This window comes from Phocoena sinus, chromosome 8, assembly GCF_008692025.1.
Source record: "Phocoena sinus isolate mPhoSin1 chromosome 8, mPhoSin1.pri, whole genome shotgun sequence".
NCBI classification, from domain to species: domain Eukaryota; kingdom Metazoa; phylum Chordata; class Mammalia; order Artiodactyla; family Phocoenidae; genus Phocoena; species Phocoena sinus.
The window spans coordinates 98019643-98037477 of NC_045770.1; the positions used below are offsets into that span (position 1 = coordinate 98019643).

General features: G+C 40.8%; 1 protein-coding gene across 1 annotated transcript; it reads left to right on the forward strand.

Moving 5' to 3' along the window:
- Nucleotides 1–11923: 11923 nt before the first annotated feature.
- LOC116758149 (olfactory receptor 4B1-like) lies at nucleotides 11924–12851 on the forward strand. The gene is given in 3 exon segments (XM_032640867.1): nucleotides 11924–12056; nucleotides 12059–12484; nucleotides 12487–12851. Coding segments are annotated over 3 exon segments (924 nt in total).
- Nucleotides 12852–17835: the final 4984 nt, after the last annotated feature.

Here is a 17835-nt window from a genome sequence, read left to right on the forward strand (position 1 = left end):
GTTGTTATGGTCGCAAAATTGACACTGTTAATTGACAACAACAATCACAAAATCAAAATCACTAGAAACAATCCCGGAAATAGTGCCTCAGCAACCTGACCAATAAGCAGCTGTGTGACTGAGAAGTCAGCTAAACTCTCTGGCCCTCAGTTGCTTCACGGGTAAACTAAGGAGATTGGATTAATCATCTACAAATTTCTTTTCAGCTCTAACGTTTCTTTGGTTTCACCTGGTACCTTAGCTGAGATTAAGTGGCTTAGCTCACTGGGGGCCTCTGATGCAGAGGAAGAAGCCCAGTGGAAGAGTTTTGTTGTGAAGAGAACCTTCTGCGTTCCAGCATACACCCCTTTGGTCTCCTCAGCCCAGGACATCCGTGTGAGCGAGGAGTTCTTGCAACAGAAGGAGAAATATTTCCTGTGCCTGAGGAGAAAAACCTTCAAGCTCAAGCTCTGAGACTGAACAATACCCAAACAAGGTAGGTAATGCCATACCCAGAGACTTTCACAGGTTGACCGAATGTGAGTGAGAGGCTCCAAATCACTGTGTAATCTAGCGTGAGTCACTCTTCCTCCCTGAGCCTCAGTTTCTCCCTCTATAAAAAGGAGAGGACTAGGGCTTCCCTGGTGGCGCAGTGGTTGGGAGTCCGCCTGCCGATGCAGGGGACACGGGTTCGTGCCCCGGTCCGGGAAGATCCCACGTGCCGCGGGGCGGTTGGGTCCATAAGCCATGGCCGCTGAGCCTGCGCGTCCGGAACCTGTGCTCCGTGGCGGGAGAGGCCACAGCAGTGAGAGGCCCGCGTACAGCAAAAAAAAAAAGGAAAGAACTAAAGAGGATGTTTCCTACAGTTTTTTTTTTTTTTTGGCATTCACATTCAGGGATTCCATGAAGTACCAGTTGGGGGTCCAAAGCGAATTGTGGGAAGGAGGCCCTCGTGTTGTGATTTGAGCTCATAGTAATATCTTCCAGGCTCTCTATCATTTTACTCTCATGTCCTTGTTAGATTTCTCTCATTGGTTCTTTATGTTAGAGGAGAAAATTCTACCTAGTTAGGGTCTAGACCATCATTTACCTGTCTAGAGTTTTACATGCAACCCATGGATTATCTTGTAATCCTTGATCCCATGGTAAGGGTTTTATTTGGAGAGGTGCTAGAGGGAAGAAGAGGTCACCAACTACCTGTCTTTCTCTTGAGCAAGAGGGAAAGAGAAAGCAGAGAGAAATGTAAATAAATACCAGGAAGTCTGAGCTAATAATATTAGCTCCTATCTTTTGAGAGCTTCCTATTTGCCAGGCAACCCTGTTAAGTGCTTTATATATTTTATCTTGTATCTAATTGTTGCAACAACAATGCCAAATATGAATTGTTACCCCATTCTAAGAAAATAAGAAAACCTGTTCCCAAGGACATATGCTATGTAGTGACAGAGCTAAGAACTGGCTGCTAACTGCACTGCTCGCTTTTATAACCACTAACCCAGACCCATCTGGGAGGAAAGTGAGTCAGCTCAACTAGGTGTCCTTACAGTATTTTGTTTTCCTCAGTTCTTCAGAGGTCCATGAACCTGAAACTATTTCCTTCAGTAAAAGATCATAATGGCATAGATTCTATGTCCATATCAATATGGACATATCAAACCAAACATTTTAACAAGAAGTTGATCACTTTTAGCTGTAGTTTATTGACAGTTCTATCCTATGCCGAGACATTACATGTTGGTCAGGACCCTAGAATGATTCCTGACGGTCCCTACAGTGTCCTACATTCTGCAGTTGAGAAACACCAAGACAATGGAAGAGAGGTGGGATAAGTGGCCAGGGAAAGAGCAAGGCCCACATCACATAGACCATGGGAGGGACTCTGCAGCTTTTTATTTTTTTCTATGGGAGCCAGGAAAGACATTGGTAGGGATTCTTTTTTTTTTTCTCCTTTTTTGAGGATGTGATTGTGAGACACAATCTGACTGATCTTTTAAGAGGATCTTGCTGACTGCTATCTGGAGAATAAACTTGAGGAGAGAAAGTGGGAGCAGGGAGAACAGTTAAGAACATATTGTAGTAATCCAGCCATGAGATAGTGGTAGCTTGGACTCGGTTAAATAGACATACAAGGCACATGGGACTGCATCACTTTGTATGAAACCTGGGTGTTGCTTTTTACCTCTGGGGGCAATTAAGGCATTTGATGTTACTTACTTTACTATTTACTCCATTGCCCACGAATAAGAGGCTCCAGGAATTCCCCCTGAGGAGTTAATATTGCCTTCCTATCTCTTCCTCCAACTTTGTTGAATACCAGAAGAAAATGGAGTGGAATAGACCCATGCCTTTTTGGACTATCTTTGTCCTGTTTTAGTGTTCACTACACCAAGACTCTGATGTCTGTTCTGGACTGTAAGGAATATAGACATACTTCTTCACCCAAGGATCAGGCACTCATAAGTATATTGTGGCATGAGACACTGAACCAACAGCTAAGGCTAGGTTTTTCTTGAGCCACATGAGGGCGGGTACTGTAGTACTTTGATCTTCACTAGAAAAATGTCATTCACGTATTATGCTCTTTCCTTATTTGCTCTCCTTTCTCAGGTTCATCCCATACTCATGTTGAGGGAGGCTCTTCCTCCCTTTCTAGATTGGCCTGAGTTTCAGTCTTGACTCAACCACTCACAAATTGTGTTTCTTTGGGTAAGTAACTTAACCTCTCTGAGCACAGTTTCCTCATCTATCAGTTCACTACCTCAAAGTGTTACAGGAAGAATTAAATAAGGAGAGGACTATAACATGTTTACTGTAGTCCAGCACACAGAGGAAGCTGAAAACAGCACAGCAGTATCTGCTGTTTTGGTTGTCGGGTTGACAGTGAACATCAGGTAACCACATGCCTCAGTTTCTTTTAGGCCACCAGCCTCTTTGGGTTGTTTTCGATGCCTTCCTTGTTTCCATTTCCCTGAACCAGTAAGGGATCCCCATCTTGCTTCATCTCTCCTGCTCAGTTGTTCTTCCAGGGTACACACCACCACCCTTTTATAAAAATTTTGAAATCTGATTTTTATCAGAAGTTTATTTTGATGTTATTATGTTTGATGCTAGTGAGGGATAAGACAGACATGAAAGCTTTGGAGTATAGATTTTTAGAACTGAGAGATGAGCAAAACTGACAATTCATATTCTTATCAAATCCTTTTGAGTCTTACAAAATAGAAGTTTTCTTGAATTTTCTGACATCTTCACATCTCATCCTGCCCCAAACTTGGAGGCTCTAACAAACATAAAAAAAAATTTTTTAACATCTTTATTGGAGTATAATTGCTTTACACTGTTGTGTTAGCTGCTGCTGTATAACAAAGTGAATCAGCTATAGGTATACTTATATTTCCATATCCCCTCCCTCTTGCTTCTGCCTCCCACCCTCTCTATCCCACCCCTCTAGGTGGTCACAAAGCACCGAGCTGATCTCCCTGTGCTATGCAGCTGCTTCCCACTAGCTATCTATTATACATTTGGTAGTGTATATATGTCAATGCCACTCTCTCACTTGGTCCCAATTACCCTTCCCCCTCCCTGTGTCCTTAAGTCCATTCTCTACGTCTGTGTCTTTACTCCTCTCTTGCCCCTAGTTTCTTCAGAACCTTTTTTTTTTCTTTAGTTTCCATATATGTGTGTTAGCACACGGTATTTTTTTTTCTCTTTCTGACTTACTTCACTCTGTATGACAGACTCTAGGTCCATCCACCTCACTACAATAACTCAATTTCGTTTCTTTTTATGGCTGAGTAATATTCCATTGTATATATATGTGCCACATCTTCTTTATCCATTCATCTGTCGATGGACACTTAGGTTGCTTCCATGACCTGGCTATTGTAAATAGAGCTGCAATGAACATTGTGGTACATGACTCTTTTGGAATTATGGTTTTCTCGGGGTATATGCCCAGTAGTGGGATTGCTGGGTCACATGGTAGTTCTGTTTTTAGTTTTTTAAGGAACCTCCATACTGTTCTCCATAGTGGCTGTATCAATTTACATTCCCAAACAGTGTAGGAGGCTTCCTTTTTCTCCACACCCTCTCCAGCATTTAATGTTTGTAGATTTTTTTTTTTTTTTTGGTACGCGGGCCTCTCACTGCTGCGGCCTCTCCCACTGCGGAGCACAGGCTCCGGACGCGCAGGCCCAATGGCCATGGCTCATGGGCCCAGCCGCTCCGCAGCACGCAGGATCCTCCCGGACCGGGGCACGAACCCACGTCTCCCACATCGGCAGGCGGACTCTCAACCACTGCGCCACCAGAGAAGCCCTGTTTGTAGATTTTTTGATGATGGCCATTCTGACTGGTGTGAGGTGATACCTCACTGTAGTTTTGATTTGCATTTCTCTAATGATTAGTGACGTTGAGCATCCTTTCATGTGTTTGTTCGCAATCTGTATATCTTCTTGGGAGAAATGTCTATTGAGGTCTTCTGCCCATTTTTGGATTGGTTTATTTGTTTTTTTGATACTGAGCTGCATAAGCTGCTTGTAAATTTTGGAGATTAATCCTTTGTCAGTTGCTTCATTTGCAAATATTTTCTCCCATTCTGAGGGTTGTCTTTTCATCTTGTTTATGGTTTCCTTGGTTGTGCAAAAACTTTTAAGTTTCATTAGGTCCCATTCATTTATTTTTGTTTTTTTTTTTCCATTTCTCTAAGAGGTGGGTCAAAAAGGATCTTGCTGTGATTTATGTCATAGCGTGTTCTGCCTATGTGTTCCTCTAAGAGTTTGATAGTGTCTGGCCTTACATTTAGGTCTTTAATCCATTTGAGTTTATTTTTGTGTATGGTGTTAGGGAGTGTTCTAATTTCGTTCTTTTACATGTAGCTGTCCAATTTTCCCAGGACCAATTATTGAAGAGGCTGTCTTTTCTTCACTGTATATTCTTGCCTCCTTTTTCAAAGATAAGGTGTCCATATGTGCGTGGGTTTATCTCTGGGCTTTCTATGCTGTTCCATTTATCTATATTTCTGTTTTTGTGCCAGTATCATGCTGTCTTGATTACTGTAGCTTTGTAGTATAGTCTGAAGTCAGGGAGCCTGATTCCTCCAGCTCTGTTTTTCTGTCTCAAGATTGCTTTGACTATTCAGAGTCTTTTGTGTTTCCATACAAATTGTGAGATTTATTGTTCTAGTTCTGTGAAAAATGCCATTGGTAGTTTGATAGGGATTGCATTGAATCTGTGGATTGTTTTGGGTAGTATAGTCATTTTCACAATGTTGATTCTTCCAATCCAAGAACATGGTATATATCTCCATCTGTTTGTATCATCTTTAATTTCTTTCATCAATGTCTTATAATTTTCTGTATACAGGTCATTTTTCTCCTTAGGTAGGTTTATTCCTAGGTATTTTATTCTTTTTGTTGCAATGGTAAATGGGAGCATTTCCTTAATTTCTCTTTCAGATTTTTCATCATTAGTGTATAGGAATGCCAGAGATTTCTGTGCATTAATTTTGTATCCTGCTACTTTACCAATTCATTGATTAGCTCTAGTAGTTTTCTGGTAGCGTCTTTAGGATTCTTTATGTATATATCATGTCATCTGCAAACAGTGACAGCTTTACTTCTTTTCTGATTTGGATTCCTTTTATTTCTTTTTCTTCTCTGATTGTTGTGGCTAAAACTTCCAAAAGTATGTTGATAATAGTGGTGAGAGTGGGCAAGCTTGTCTTGCTCCTGATCTTAGTGGAAATGGTTTCAGCTTTTCACCACTGAGAATGATGTTGGCTGTGGGTTTGTCATATATGTCATATGTCATATATGTTATTATGTTGAGGTAAGTTCCCTCTATGCCTACTTTCTGGAGGGTTTTTATCATAAATGGGTTTTGAATTTTGTCGAAAGCTTTTTCTGCATCTATTGAGATAATCATATGGTTTTTCTCCTTCAATTTGTTAATGTGGTGTATCACATTGATTGATTTACATATATTGAAGAATCCTTGCATTCCTGGGATAAACCCCACTTGATCATAGTGTATGATCCTTTTAATGTGCTGTTGGATTCTGTTTGCTAGTTTTATGTTGAGGATTTTTGCATCTATGTTAATCAGTGATATTGGCCTGTAGTTTTCTTTTTTTGTGACATCTTTGTCTGGTTTTGGTATCAGGGTGGTAGAATGAGTTTGGGAGTGTTCCTCCCTCTGCTATATTTTGGAAGAGTTTGAGAAGGATAGGTGTAAGCTCTTCTCTAAGTGTTTGAAAGAATTCACCTGTGAAGCCATCTGGTTCTGGGCTTTGTTTGTTGGAAGATTTTTAATCACGGTTTCAATTTCAGTGCTTCTGATTCGTCTGTTTATATTTTCTATTTCTTCCTGGCTCAGGCTCAGTAGATTGTGCCTTTTTAAGAATTTATCCATTTCTTCCACGTTGTCCATTTTATTGGCATAGAGTTGCTTGTAGTAATCTCTCATGATCCTTTGTATTTCTGCAGTTGTTACTTCTCCTTTTTCATTTCTAATTCTATTGATCTGAGTCTTCTCCCTTTTTTTCTTGATGAGTCTGGCTAATGGTTTATCAATTGTGTTTATCTTCTCAAAGAACCAGCTTTTAGTTTTATTGATCTTTGCTATCGTTTTCTTCATTTCTTTTTTAATTAATTTCTGATCTGATCTTTATGATTTCTTCCCTTCTGCGAACTTTGGGAGTTTTTTGTTCTTCTTTCTGTAATTGCCTTAGGTGTAAGATTAGGTTGTTTATTTGAGATGTTTCTTGTTTCTTGAGGTAGGATTGTATTACTATAAACTTCCCTCTTAGAACTACTTTTGCTGCATCCCATAGGTTTTGGGTTGTCGTGTTTTCATTGTCATTTGTTTCTAGGTATTTTTTTGATTTCCTCTTTGATTTCTTCATTGATCTCTTGGTTATTTAGTAGCATAGTGTTTAGCCTCCATGTGTTTCTATATTTTACAGTTTTTTTTCCTGTAATTGATATCTAGTCTCATAGCGTTGTGGTTGGAAAAGATACTTGATATGACTTCAATTTTCTTATATTTACCAAGGCTTGATTTGTGGCCCAGGATATGATCTGTGTTGGAGAATGTTCCATGTGCACTTGAGAAGAAAGTGTATTCTGTTGTTTTTGGATGGAATGTTGTATAAATATCAATTAAGTCCATCTTGTTTAATGTATCATTTAATGTTTGTGTTTCCTTATTTACTTCCAATTTGGATGATCTTTCCATTGGTGAAAGTGGGGTGTTAAAGTCCCCTACTATGATTGTGTTACTGTTGATTTCCCCTGTTGTGGCTGTTAGTATTTGCCTTATGTATTGAGGTGCTCCTATGTTGGGTGCATAAATATTTACAATTATTATATCTTCTTCTTGGATTGAACTATTGATCATTATGTAGTGTCCTTCTTTGTCTCTTGTAATAGTCTTTATTTTCAAGTCTACTTTGTCTGATATGAGAAGTGCTACTCCAGCTTTCTTTTGATTTCCATTTGCATGGAATATCTTTTTCCATGCCCTCACTTTCAGTCTGTATATGTCCTTGTAGACAGCATATATACAGGTCTTGTTTCTGTATCCATTCAGCCAGTCTATGTCTTTTGGTTGGAGCATTTAATCCTTTTACATTTAAGGTAATTATCAATATGTATGTTCTTATTACCATTTTCTTAATTGTTTTGGGTTTGTTATTGTAGGTCTTTTCCTTCTTTTGTGTTTCCTGCCTAGAGAAGTTCCTTTAGCATTTGTTGTAAAGCTGGTTTGGTGGTGCTGAATTCTCTTAGCTTTTGCTTGTCTGTAACGGTTTTAATTTCTCTGTCAAATCTGAATGAGATCCTTGCTGGGTAGAGTAATCTTCGTTGTAGGTTTTCCCCTTTCATCCCTTTCAATATGTCCTTCCACTCCTCTCTGGCTTGCAGAGTTTCTGCTGAAAGTTCAGCTGTTAACCTTATGGGGATTCCCTTGTATGTTGTTTGTTGCTTTTCCCTTGCTGCTTTCAATATTTTTTCTTTTTATTTAATTTTTGATAGTTTGATTAATATATGTCTTGGTGTGTTTCTCCTTGGATTTATCCTGTATGGGACCCTTTGTGCTTCTTGGACTTGATTGACTCTTTCTTTTCCCATAATAGGGAAGTTTTCAACTATAATCTCTTCAAATATTTTCTCAGTCCCTTTCTTTTCCTCTTCTTCTTCTGGGACCCCTAGAGTTCGAATCTTGGTGTGTTTAGTGTTGTCCCAGAGGTCTCTGAGACTGTCTTCAATTCTTTTTTTCTTTATTCTGCTCTGCAGTAGTTATTTCCACTATTTTATCTTCCATGTCACTTATCCGTTCTTCTGCCTCAGTTATTTTGCTATTGATTTACTTCTAGAGAATTTTTATTTTCATTTATTATGCTGTTCATCACTGTTTTAGTGCTTTAGTTCTTCTAGGTCCTTGTTAAACGTTTCTTGTATTTTCTCCATTCTATTTCTAAGATTTTGGATCATCTTTACTATCATTACTCTGAGTTCTTTTTCAGGTAGACTGCCTATTTCCTCTTCATTTGTTGAGTCTGGTGGGCCTTTACTTTGCTCCTTTATCTGCTGCGCATTTCTCTGTCTTCTTATTTTGCTTTTCTTACTGTGTTTGGGGACTCCTTTTTGTAGACTGCAGGTTCATAATTCCTGTTGTTTTTGGGGTCTACCCCCAGTGGTTGTGGTTGGTTTATGGGTTGTGTAGGCTTCCTGGTGGAGGCAACAGGTTCTTGTGTTCTGTTGGATAAAGCTGGATCTTGTCTTTCTGGTGGGCAGGACTGCATTGTGTTTTGGGGTGTCTGTGAACTTAGTATGATTTTAGGCAACCTGTCCACTAATGGGTGGGGTTGTGTTCCTGTCTTCCTAGTTGTTTGTCATGGAGTGTCCAGCACTGGAGCTTGCTGGTTGTTGAGTGGAGCTGGGTCTTAGCGTTGAGACGAAGATACCTGGGAGAACTCTCGCCAATTTATATTACACGGGGCCGGGAGGTCTCTGGTGGTCTAATGTCCTGAACTTGGCTCTCTCACCTCAGAGGCTTGGGCGTGACACCTGGCCAGAACACCAAGACCCTGTCAGCCATATGGCTTAGAAGAAAAGGGAGAAAAATAAGAAGGAAAGAAAGGAAAAAAATAGAATAAAAAAATAAAGTTATTAAAATTAAAAAATATTATTAAAATAAAAAACTTTTAAAAGTAATTATATAAAAAAAGAAGAGAGCAACCAAATCAACAAACAAATCCACCAATGATAGCAAGCACTAAAAACTAAACTAAGGTAAATATAAAAATTGGAAACTGATTAGTCACATACAGGAAACCCCAAGTTAACAGTTGCTCCCAAAGTCCACCGCCTCAATTTTGGGATGATTTGTTGCCTATTCAGGTATTCCAGAGATGTAGCATACATCAAGTTAATTGTGGGGATTTAATCCGCAGCTCCTGTGGCTGGATGCAGAAATTTCCCTTTCTCTTCTTTGTTCGCACAGCTCCCAGGGTTCAGCTTTGGATTTGGCCCCGCCTCTGCGTGTAGGTCACCGGAGGGCATCTGTTTTTCGCTCAGACAGGACGGGTTAAAGGAGCAGCTGATTCTGGGGCTCTGGCTCACTCAGGCCGGGGGGAGGGAGGGGTACGGACGCGGGCCGAGCCTGCGGCAGCAGAGGCCACCGTGACGTTGCACCAGCCTGAGGTGTGCTGTGCGTTCTCCTGGGGAAGTTGCCCCTGGATCCCGGGAACCTGGCAGTGGCGGGCTGCACAGGCTCCCGGGAGGGGAGGTGTGGAGAGTGACCTGTGCTCGTACACAGGCTTCTTGGTGGCTGCAGCAACAGCATTAGTGTTTCATGCCCGTCTCTGGTGTCTGACCTGATAGCTGCAGCTCATGCCTGTCTCTGAAGCTCATTTAGGCGGTGCTCTGAATCTCCTCTCCTCGCGCACCCGGAAACAATGGTCTCTCTTGCCTCTTAGGTAGGTCCAGACTTTTTCCCAGACTCCCTCCCAGCTAGCTGTGGCACACTAGCCCCCTTCAGGCTGTGTTCATGCCGCCAGTCCTCTCCCTGGGATCCGACCTCCGAAGCCCAAGCTTCAGCTCCCAGCCCCGCCCGCCCCGGTGCGTGAGCAGACAAGCCTCTCGGGCTGGTGAGTGCTGGTCGGCACTGATCCTCTGTGCGGGAATCTCACCGTTTTGCCCTCCACACCCCTGTGGCTGCGCTCTCCTCCGTGGCACCGAAGCTTCCCCCTCCGCCACCCGCAGTCTCCACCCAGGAAAGGGGTTCTAGTCTGTGTAAATCTTTCCTCCTTCACAGCTCCCTCCCACTGGTGCAGGTCCCATCCCTATTCTTTTGTCTCTGTTTTTTCTTTTGCCCAACCCAGTTATGTGGGAAGTTTCTTGCTTTTATGGGAAGTCTGAGATCTTCTGCCAGCGTTCAGTAGGTGTTCTGTAGGAGTTGTTCCACATATAGATGTATTTCTGACGTATCTCTGGGGATGAAGGTGATCTCCATGTCTTACTCCTCCGCCACCTTGAAGGTCCTCCAGAACATAAAAGTTGAAAAATACTAGCAAGAAAAAATTTCAGCAGCAGAGTTGTGGACAGCCAGATACTTTTGGAGGTGGAGCTGACAGGAATCGAGCTCCAAGATTTTCTCAAATGGAGAAAGCAAGCTGAGCTCGCAAGATGGCAGCTGCTGAGCCCGTCCTGGGAGGAGGTCGCCCCTTTTTTTAAATGCCTTTCAATGCCCCGTTTCTTCTCCAGTTTTAGCCAGACAACTTACTGAGGATTCTCTCAGCATATTTTCACCTTGTGTATGTCTTCAAATTCTCATTAAGAGAAAAACTGGGGGGAAGGAAGTAATTAATCTATTTCAGCATGGATGCACAAGAGGAAGAAGGAATAATAAGAGGAATAAGAGATCTTTCGTAGTAGTTTTAAAAGCAGAGAAAATCTTGAGAGTTTGCTCTGCCTCGTTTTATAAATGTGTCATTTAATTGTTTGAAATTGCAAACTTCTTGAGAGTGAGAGCCATCTTTCTTCTTTCATATGTCCTGAATTGCCTAGGCACATGGTAGGTTAATGAAACATTTGGTCAAAGCATTGAATTAAAATAAACCCTTACCTCCTTCTGACAAAAATGTTTGCCAATGGCAGGAAAACTGGAAGACAGAAACAAGCAAGCTTGTGTATCCCCATATATTATATTTGAACTACGTTTGATAGTGAGCTGTATTCTCAACAGCTTCCAGATTTTCACTTTGGTCTCAGATGTCAGAAATGTCAAAAAATGTGTGTAAAAATTCACGAAGCTGTGGGATTGAGTGGAACCATAAGGCCTGAAATAATTCAGAAGATTGTCTAGTTCAGACAAGATAATATCGATGACATTCCTTGGAAAGGGAGAAATATCAATGGGACTGGCATTTCTGGGGAATAAAAGGAGAAAACGAGATTCAGGAGCACAAGTTCACTTGAGAATTTCTAACGTAAAGGCATAGTGAGAATGGGATAATGGTTAGTCATTAATATCTATAGATGGTTATTAATGCTGAAGATGGTAATTATTTTTTCAGTGTGGTTTCCTTGAAACAACATACTAGCTGGAATAAAATGATCTAGTTCTTGTTCTGAATCCATTTCTTACTGGATGGCTTCGCTAATTCACAACCTCTCTGAGCTTGTTTTCTCACTTGTAGTATGGGGATCATAGAATTTTTGTGAGGTAGATTGAATCACAGAGTGGGATACTGAGCACTGAATGAATAAATATTTACTATATTAGCAAACAAATAAATAAATAAACAAACCAGTCAGATATTATGTGTGAAAGAGTTCTATCAACAGGCAAGTGCTAAGTAAACATGAAGGACTGGTGTTATGATTGTGTTTGTTTTGTCACAGGTCTCTTCTCTTAGATCCATCTTCTTTGAGTGGAATCCATGGTGAGTAAAAATAATGTAACCGAGTTCATTTTCACTGGTCTTTTCGAGGATCCAGAGGTGCAGAGAGTGTGCTTTGTGGTGTTTCTTCCCGTGTACTTGGCCACTGTGGTAGGCAACGGCCTCATTGTTCTGAAGTCAAAGCCAGGAAGAGTCTGCATTCCCCCATGTACTTCTTCTTTAGCTACCTGTCCCTGGTGGAAATCAGCTATTCCTCTACTATTGTCCCTAAATTCCTCACGGACTTACTTACCAAGATTAAAACCATCTCACTGGAGGGTTGTCTGGCTCAGATATTCTTCTTTCACTTCTTTGGGGTCACTGAGATCCTCTTGCTTGTGGTGATGGCTTATGACCGTTCTGTGGCCATCTGTAAACCCCTTCATTATATTAACATTATGAATCATCAACTGTGTCATGTATTAGTGGCTGGTTCCTGGCTTGGGGGCTTCTTTCATTCCGTAATTCAGATTCTCATCACCATCCAATTGCCCTTCTGTGGTCCCAATGTGATTGACCACTACTTCTGTGATCTCCAGCCATTATTCAAGATTGCCTGCACTACACCTCTGTGGAGGGGGTTATTGTGTTGGTCAATAGTCACTTAATTGCTCTGTGCTCCTTCCTCATCTTGGTGACCTCCTACATTGTCATTCTGGTCAACTTGAGGAACCATTCAGCAGAGGGAAGACACAAAGCCCTCTCCACCTGTGCTTCTCACATCATGGTGGTCATGTTGTTCTTTGGACCTGCCATCTTCTTCTACATGCGACCCTCCTCCACCTTCACTGAGGAAAAACTGGTGGCTGTGTTCTACACAGTGGTCACCCCCATGCCGAACCCCGTCATCTACACACTCAGAAATGCAGAGGTGAAAATCGCTATGAGGAGGTTGTGGGGCAAAAAGGAGAACTCAGGGGTGGAGTGAAAATGGGAAAGTGATTTTAAAAAGTGTGTCTGATTATTCTCTGTTCTTGAAATGGATTTTAATTTTAGTGGGACATTCAAGAATGGCAGAAACAAATGTAAAGACTTAATGTTACTGCTAATGTGATTCTCCTTAGTAACCAAAGACTCCCCACTAATCCAGTGTAATGATCAAAGGACAGAGATCAGATCGGTTTCATGATATCCAACAATATCATGAGATTAGGAAATATTAAGATTTAAGCTAAGTGAAAATGCAAAGAGAACATTTTGACAAGTGTTTTAGAGGTTAAATCACTTATTCTTATGCTCTCCTTCCTTCCTCCTTTTCTTCATCCCTCCCTGCCTCCCTTCTTTCTTTCCTTACTTTTTTTCCCTCCTTCCTTCTTCATGCTCCCCTCTTCGTTCAACCTCCCTAGCAATAACAACCAACATTTCGTTAAAAAAGGAAACAAAATCGAGGAATTATCATGGGATATTTGGGGAGGAGGGTAACAATCTGATCTACTCTTTCGACATGGGTAAGTGTGTCTTTGAAAATTGCATCCAGGGATTTTTCTCTTCTTCTGGTTGTTTGGGCATCTTGTACCATAGACCATCTGATCACAAGTACCAGAAAAGTCCCTGGAGCAATTTCAGTTCTTGTGACATGTTGGCACAAAAGATAGTCCTTAAATCTTCTCTCACAATGTCTACCATCGATAAATTAAAAAAAACAAAAGGTCACAGATTCTAGCTATCAATAAGGAAAGGTCAAGTCAAACATTTTAACAAAGCTTTATCTATAGGAAATAAATATAGAATGTAGGAAATTCTTGTTAGGCATAACTTGAAGAATGAATGGGTGGTAAGTAATGTCCAAGTATGTTTCCATGCCATACTCTGTACTTTATTCTAACTGATCAGGCCAGGTCCATTTCTTGTCATGCCTATTAGTGTTTCTTGGTGAAGTAGGATGAGACAGACTGTGTTGACATTATTGTTTCATCTCTCAGAAACTCCTTTCACCCAACTGACTCTTATCAATGTGGACAATTTAGAGAATATCATGAAATTTGCCCCTGTTGGCTTTAGGATTACACAGACTGGCTTTGCATTTGCCCTCCATCCTTCCAGCTCTCCTTGAGGATCAGGGGAAATAATGCAGGCAGCTTCCTTGCAGAGCCGTGGAGCAGCATAGTATGCTACAGACCATAAGGGCTTTTCCCTTTCTCCTCAGGTGCTGATTGAACATGTAGGTGAATAGTGGTTTTAAAGGCACCAGGAAATCTTCCCCACTTCCCTTGTTGTCTCCACTAATCATGGCCATGGATGACCATTAATAATCTCTGAGAAAATGCCACTTCTTTTGTCTGGAATGACTTTACTGCCCTTTTCCATATGGCAAACTCCTATGCATCCTTTAAGACCTAGGTTAAAGTCATCTCCCTTACGAGGCCTTCTCTGACCTCCCTCCACCTTGGGCTGAATTTGTGTCTCCTGTCCATGTTTATTTTTACATGCATTTATCATTGCCCTTATGACTTTGATTATATTATTTTATATACTTTTCTCTCTTTTAAACTGTGAGCTCTCAAGGGCAGGGCTACCCACTACCCCTTCTTCTTCTTTGTGGCTCTAAATATTGTGCATGTAATTGGTAGTTTATACGTGCTTGTTGAATATAGAAACTTTTAGACCCACGTAAAATCCTCTCTACATCAATTCTTGCTAATTCCTTCTGAACACTTTCATGGTGAGGAGCACTTCTCTTCCTGTTAAACTCTGAAGAGCTCAGGCTCTGAAATTCATCAGGCTGTTCCAATTTCCTCTTAGCCACAGTCCAAGACCCAAGCTACCCAACTTCTCTGAACACCTGTTTTTGCACAAATACAATAAGGTTATCAATGGTATGAACTTCATAAGATTATTCTGAATATTATATAAGATAATGTACACATAAAGCTTTTAGAAAAGAACATGATATAGAGCTGTACCATGGACCGATAAATATTAGCCACCATCTTCATTATTCTGCCTCTTCTCATATGGGTCTTCCTTCTTTCTTGAGGAGCTACTTGGAATAAGCCTTGATTGCACCCCAAAAAGCTTTCAAGCATTTGGAGACAGTTCAATTCTTTTGTTTTGAAGCTTCTTTGGGATAAACATTCTCTGTTGCTTAATTGCTTTTTTTTAAAAATTTTTTAAAAAAATTTTGGGGACTTCCCTGGTGGTCCAGTGGTAAAGAATCTGCCTTCCAATCCAGGGACATGGTTTCGATCCCTGGTCCAAGAACTAAGATCCCACATGGCATGGGACAACTAAGCCTGCATGCCACAACTACAGAGCCCGTGCGCCCTGGAGCCCATGCACCACAACTAGAGAGAGGAAACCCGCATGCCACAACTAGAGAGAAGCCCTTGCTCCACAACGAAGAGGCCGCATGCCTCAACGAAGCTCTTGCCTGCCTCAACCAATAACTGACGCGACCCAAAAAAAAAAAAATTTATTGGAGTATAGTTAATTTACATTGTTGTGTTACTTTCTGCTGAACAGCAAAGTGTATCAGTTATACATATACATATGTTCACTCTTTTTTTAAGATTCTTTTCCCATATAGGTCATTACAAGGCACTGAGTAGAGTTCCCTGTGCTATACAGTAGGTCCTTATTAGTTATCTATTGTATATATAAAATTAATTGCTTTAGAGTGCCTAGCACAGTACCTGGCACATCATATGTGCTCAATAAATATTTGTTAAGTGGATGTTGACTGTCACATGGCCTCCCCATTTATCTTTTATGCTGAATGCTCCTATATTTCGTTAATGTATATTTGAAAGCGTTTGATCCAGAACTAAACTTAGTGGATTTACCCTCTCTTTGTCTTGATGTGTTGCTAGGACTGTAAGATGCAGGCTGTGACAGGAACCTCTTACTCACGTGCATCTTTAGTTTCCACACTGAGAGCTACAGAAAGAACATCGTCAGTGAACTCTGAGTCATTGAATACTGCATGGGCAGATAATATCTGCTCCAAATGAATTGTCATAATTCTCAGGGATTACCTCATCTACTGAGAGTTGAGACTTGGTGAGTCTATTGAGAACTAATGACTCGCTTTGTTCTGGTCTAACTGGAAAAACACAGGAAGCAAAGGAAAGCATTTTTTCCATTGTTTTAAGAGACAGAGAGTGTTGTAAAGCTTACGAATGCCTACTAAATTCACAGATGCAACAGTCTAATTATATCACTTATTGTCGAAGGTCATGTAGTTAGTTCTCAGTTGTTGATTCAGTCACAGCATTAAAAAATGTATTTTTTAGAAAATAAATATAAAATAATCTCACTAAAAGAAATTTGGTAGCATGATGCAAACTACCTTGCATATACAATTGCCCCCCCCCCATTTATTATTTGTATTCTTTTTGGTATAGGTTTGACTACGTACAACAGAAAATAAGGGCAACTTAAGAGATAGAACTACAGGAGTACAGAGGGAGAAAATCCAGCATGATAGTGGAAGTCCAACAGTATTATCAGAAATTGAGACTCTGACATCTTCAGCATGTAGCTTCAACCTATGTATGACCTCAAGGGACTGCTAATACTCCAGACCTGTGCTGCCCAGTAGGACTCATGCTATGCTGGAGATGTCCTCTGTCTGTGCTATCTAATATGATAGTTAGATAATATAATCTAACTGCTAAAGAGCAGTGGAAATGTACCTAGTGAGACCAAGGAACTGAATTTTAAATTTTATTTAAATAAGTTTAAATTTAAATACTACATATGACTAGTGCATGTCATATTGGACAATACCACTCTAGCATTTCCTCTATATTCCAAGAGGCAGTAAAAGGATGATGGAGGTGGGGGCAGTGGGCGGGGTAGAATAAACAGATCATTTTCTTTTTTAGGAGATTTTCCAAAAGTGCCACACAGCAATTTTGCTTTCATCTTAGTTTATTGAAATTAATCACATGGCAATCCTTAATTGCAAGGGAGTCTGGAAACTATAATCTTATTTTTATTATTTGTTTTTAATTTAATTTATTTTATTTTGTCTGTGTTGGGTCTCCGTTGCCACGCACTGGCTTTCTCTAGTTGAGGTGAGTGGGGCTACTCTTCGTTGTGGTGCACGGGCTTCTCATGGAGGTGGCTTCTCTTGTTGCGGAGCACGGACTCTAGGCACGCGGGCTTCAGTAGTTGTGGCACGCGGGCTCTAGAGCACAGGCTCAGTAGCTGTGGTGCACGGGCTTAGGTGCTCCGCGGCATGTGGGATCTGCCCGGACCAGGGCTTCAACCTGTGTCCCCTGCATTGGCAGGCGGATTCTTAACCACTGTACCACCAGGGAAGTCCCTATAACCTTTTATTCTGTGTAGAATTGTTTTTAACTAAAATCAGGGTTCTGTTCTGTTCTCAAAGAGGAAGAAGAGAATAGATATAAGGATTGGGACTTATTCTCAGGCACTTGGTTACACATATATTCTCGGAAAACATTCTGTTTTCTGAAGCAGCTGTGGTCTAGATCAGTGTTGCCATGAGAACTATCGGTGATGATGGAAATGTTCTAAATCTATGCTAATACATGGTAGTGCCTAGCCATGTGGCTAATTAGCATTTGAAATATGCTTAGCACAATGGAAGAATTGAATTTTTAATTTTATTTGATTTTAACTAACTTAATTGTAAATAGCTACATGTGGCTGGCGGCTACCACATTGGATACGCAGGTCTATAGCACTTCAGTGTTTATTTCTGCAAACTTGTAGCTATTGTTCTGGATCAGAGCAAGATTGCTCCTGTGCCAAGTACCCTGATAGGTCTGTAGTTGACTACTATTACATCTCGTCTCTCACTAACCAGCTCTTCTGACTATCTTGAGGTTAGGGTTATTTTTGTACTAAAAAAAAAAAATCCTTTTTCTCTTCTTCTTCTGGGACCCCTATAATTCGAATGTTGGTGTGTTTAATGTTGTCCCAGAGGTCTCTGAGACTGTCCT